Here is a 4,735-nt window from a genome sequence, read left to right as displayed (position 1 = left end):
AATAAAAATGCTGAACTGATAGTTTTATGCCATCAAAATTTTATTTTTAAAAAAAGATATAAAAATACAGAAAAGCTTTATTCATGAAAATACCACGAACTGCCCTCTCTCAAAGGCACTCATAAAGGGGCTACCAAAAACACTTACTTGTCTGAGATGAGAAAATATTACATACTTATGTTAGAAAAAGCATCTACAGGAGACCCCAAAGCTGGGGATCACATGGACTCAATGAGATCATCCGAGCGAAGAGACCAGTCTTCAGAAATATCCACAAAGGCAGACGGCGGCACCAGCAGGCCCTCCTGAGCCTCCCCTTGGTGCCGGGGGGCCTGGATACACTCTTCTTCGCCGAAGACACAAGGCGGACAGTCGCAGTCAGGCCTTTGGCTGGACTGCGACAAGGTGAACACGTCGTAGCTTGCCCCACCGTGCTGGGTGGTGGTGCCTGTCCCACCAGCTACTCTCACGGAGCAGGGCGGAGTAAGCCATGGGGACTGTTGGGGAGCAGTGCAGGACACTGGGATCATGTACTTCGAAGAGGTCACCTTCGAAGCGTAGTGCAGCTCTGTGCTGTACATGACCATGTCCAGAGAGACAACCTTGGCCCGGATGCCACATTCCGTAACGCGGTAGGTGAACTGGTAGGCGTGTGGCTGAACGTGGTTGGCAGGGCAGCCCAGGCCCAAGTGTAACTCATGGAAGTGCACGTATACATCGTTATTCAACATAAAGGGGTGCACGGTGACCATGAACCAGTCTATGGAGCACAGCACAGTCATTGGACTTTGTGCGGCACAGGCCAAAAACACAGAGGTGAGGATGACCATCCCTCCTATCAACTCGAACACTTTCATCCCTGTGGCCGATCAGGCAATGACGCTCAGGAAACAGGAAGCTGGCTGGTGAGGATTTCTAGAACACACAGAGACACAAAAGGCACATCATCTTATTTCCTATTTTAAGTTCAAACACAATCATTAAAAAAAAAAAAAAGAAGTATTTCCAAAAGGTCAAGAGAGTAGGACTTAAAATGTCCTCTGAACAAAGGTGAGGCGATGGATGTGTTAACTTGATTGGGCGAATTCTTTCACGATCTATTCATATGTCAAACCATCACGTTGTACACTTTCAATATCCTATAATTTTTTTAAAAAGATTTTATTTATTTATTTGTCAGAGAGAGGGCACAAGCAGTGGGGAAGGGCAGAGGGAGAGGGAGACGCAGGCTCCCCGCTGAGCAGGGAGCCCGATGCGGGACTCGATCCCAGGACCCTGAGATCATGACCTGAGCCGAAGGCAGACGCTTAACCCACTGAGCCACCCAGGCATCCCTCAATATCCTATAGTTGTATTTGTCAATTATACCTCGATAAAACTGAAAACAAAGAAAACAGAGGAAAGGGAAACATTCTTGTGAGAGAGAACAGAATTTCAATTCTGTTGGAACTCGCGTGGTGATAGATGACCACAGCGTCTTCTCTAAGTGGCCTTACTGTGCTGTTTCAGTATAAAACGCATATCCTTCATATACCAAATGAGAGTCGACCCTGGTCAGCAAAGGCATCCCTTTGTGTGCAACCCCAACCAAGAAAATGAAACTGTTTTCATGCCAAACATTAACTAAGGTGACAGGAGATCCAGTTTAATTCAAGCTGGTGGCACCCCTCCCTATTGCCTCGTGTTGGTGAGCAACAAACATAATTAAGTAAAAGCTGGAGAAGAAAATGCGGTTTATTCCTGACAACCACATATTGAAATCTCCCCAAGAGACCAAGAAATCTCCCCAAGCAAATGGATACTCCATAAACTGTCATAGTAACATCGTAAGAGACCCAGAGATTCCCCGATACGTCAATCAGGGCACCTTGTAAAATGGTGAAACTGCAGAAACAAAAAATACCACTTTTTAATTTTACATTTTCCCATTCATATTATACATGAAAACAATTCAAGAGCGCCAGATCGAAGAAAGCAAGTCGTGGGGTTGTACCTCACACACTGGTTGGTGAGGTAGCTCCTAACATCTTCTTTGTGGCCACGGTTTGCACCTCACTGAGTCCTAATGCTTTGCTTTATAGTTTTCTTTTGTTTTCGCTAGTTTTTTTTTTTTTTTTAATGTCTCTTCTTTTTCAATGGGAAGCTCTGCGGCCACTTCCTAGTCCTACTGCCTTTCACCTCCTAAAGAGTGGCGGGGAGAGCAAAATGGGGAGAAAAACGAGCCAGGCTAAGCAAGGACATGCATCTAAAACCCAGTATCAGAAGGAGGTGACAAACGGCACAAGAAGGAGGGAAGAGGAATATCATCAAATATTGTCCGAGTCCACTTTCATTTTTATTTTATTTTATTTTTTTAAAGATTTATTTATTTATTTATTTGAGAGAGCGAGAATGAGAGAGAGAGAGAGAGCACATGAGAGGGGGGAGGGTCAGAGGGAGAAGCAGACACCCTGCTGAGCAGGGAGCCCGACGCGGGACTCGATCCAGGGACTCCAGGATCATGACCTGAGCCGAAGGCAGTCGCTTCACCAACTGAGCCACCCAGGCGCCCCCACTTTCATTTTTAAAAAGTGAAAATGACATAAACCAAATAGAAACGCGCCCAAACTTTCGAAGGAAATGGATATGCGTAAGTGTGGGGTTTTACTTTTGTTCCCTGATGAGTTAAGTCACCCGTGCCTATACGAATCCATTCTTTGACTCTTATTATTGAGCGCCTACTATGCGCACGGCATCCCAGACATTTCTATCTTCCCCCTTCCCCAGTCGCAAAAACGGGGCTCTTTCCCTTCCTTTGATACTGATGAACTTGCTGCATTCTTTGATGGAAACCATGGTATAAGGGGCCCCCTGGTATAAGGGGCCCCCTAGAAGAGCGCAAAGGCCTGCATGAAAGGCTTTGTTTCTAAGTCAGGCCCCTGCTGCGATGGGTGCGGATCGCGCCTCCGTCTCTCTCTCCTGGATGACTCCTCATTCTCTCTCGGGGGCGCTGGCTGTAGAGAAGTCTAAGGGGTCTGCCGGGCTCCTTCCTTCCCTCTTGGTTTGTTCTGGTGTCTCTCCTGGGACTGCCTTTTTGTCTTGCGCAAGCAGAAACAGAAGTAGCAGCAACAAAACAGAGAAACGGACGACCCCCTTGCCCCTCCAAAAAAACAAAACACACAAAATAAAAGAGCAACAACCACAACAAACCGCAAGTCAACCCTGATGCCAGTTGGTCTTGGAGAATGACTCAACGGTTACGTAAACCAACCGCTGGCTCTGGAATGACGCCCGATGCTTGCTGAGGTCATCGCTCCGTCGCCAGTGCGTCATCCACTCTGTCCGGGTCTCACGGAGCCCACCCTGCCCTGAGCGGCTTTTCCGAGTGGCTTTCTCTCCCTCTCTCGCCTTCTCCCTGCCCTTACCGTCATCTCATAACCAGGACCTATTTGCCCTGAACAAAAACCTCCCCCTTGAAGGAGTTCCTGGACTAGGCCAAAGAAACAATCCTTCTCTTCCATTTTGGTTGTCCCAACCCTAAACTGAGACCCCAAGTTTAAGGCTGGGTTCCGGTGCCGGGGCGGGGTTGGGGGGGAGTTCAGCCTTCCGTTTCTCCAGCATCTTCCCTCTCCCCCTCCCCCCGCTCATGAATAATCCAAACAGGGTTATAAAAAGCCCGGAGCCTCTGAGAAGACAGCCATCCCGCAAGCCTCATCCTCTGCACTGAATCAGTCTCGAAGAAAGGGGTTTAGTAACGCCACGGAGTTTGGGGGTGCATTTAGCACAAATCTCCAAACTCAGGACCGTCTCTCTGTTGTCCGGTTTTTCACAGGCAGGAGCAGATGGCCACACAAGGGGAAGCAGTCCCTGAAGATGCCTCTGGGTGTGACAGCACACCTTCGAGCTCAGAGAAAACTTAAAAATGAAGTCAGGGGGAGCCACGTTCGAGAGGGAGGAGTGGGGGGACCAGGAGGAGAGCAGAATGCACTTGCTAATGAGCTCGCTAACCCCAGCTTGGTGCCGCACTTCGGGAGTCGTTCTGTTTTGCTGAGGACAGGTCATCAGCGCTGGGCAGCCCCCCCCTTTCCTGCCGCCCAACATTCCCAGGCCAGGGTAGAGGGTGTGTGTGTGTGTGTGTGTGTGTGTGTGTGTGTGTGTGTGTGTGGTGGATGGTGACAAGCCATTCCCAACACAGTGCGAAATCATCACATCAGCTGGCTTTTCTAACTTCTAGCTGACGCGTGCTGGCAGAATGGGACCAGACAGGCGAGGGACAGGGTGGGCTCTGCTCAGTGGCGGAAGAGGAAGAAGAAGGCCGAGGGGCTACCGATGGGAAGGGGTGCCAGAAGAGCAGGTTTTGTGTGTGTGTGTGGGGGGGGTGCCAAATGGAAGGTATTCGTAGCATCCCTGGAGCTGTGGACAGAATCCTATTTAAAGTCTCCAGAAATCTTCAGCGCTAAGGGGAGCTGAGGACAAGGAAGAAATAAATGCAGAGAAGGGAGTGCTCACCTTGGGACCACTGTCCAGCTTCTTGAGGAGGAGGAGGAAGGGGAAGAGGAGGAAGAGGAGGAGGTTGGGCATTTAGAAAGCAAGTCTCAGGGTTTGCATTACCATAGCCCCATTTTGACTTGATTGCAAATTAGCCCGCGACATTCCAGAAGCAGTGAGTTTCGGTGCACTCGTGCAGCGAGCAGGGCTCCGCTGTGGGTCCAAGCCTTCCTGAGCTGGGCTGTAGAGGCCCACAGACCCAAAGCTG

General features: G+C 49.4%; 1 protein-coding gene across 1 annotated transcript; it reads right to left on the bottom strand.

Annotated features, from left to right (window-relative positions):
• Window positions 1-218: 218 nt before the first annotated feature.
• On the bottom strand, window positions 219-857 carry PLAC1 (placenta enriched 1). The gene has a single exon (XM_032428296.1). It carries the CDS (start codon window positions 855-857, stop codon window positions 219-221), a length of 639 nt encoding a protein of 212 aa, XP_032284187.1.
• Window positions 858-4,735: the final 3,878 nt, after the last annotated feature.

Source organism: Phoca vitulina, unplaced genomic scaffold (genome assembly GCF_004348235.1).
Source record: "Phoca vitulina isolate PV1807 unplaced genomic scaffold, GSC_HSeal_1.0 scaffold39, whole genome shotgun sequence".
NCBI classification, from domain to species: Eukaryota; Metazoa; Chordata; class Mammalia; order Carnivora; family Phocidae; genus Phoca; species Phoca vitulina.
The sequence above is the reverse complement of the archived record's forward strand: the minus strand, read 5'-3'. Positions and strand labels throughout refer to the sequence as shown.

Excerpts from the sequence above, each read along its gene's own strand:
- PLAC1 (XM_032428296.1), bottom strand. The coding sequence starts at position 857 with ATGAAAGTGTTCGAGTTGATAGGAGGGATGGTCATCCTCACCTCTGTG.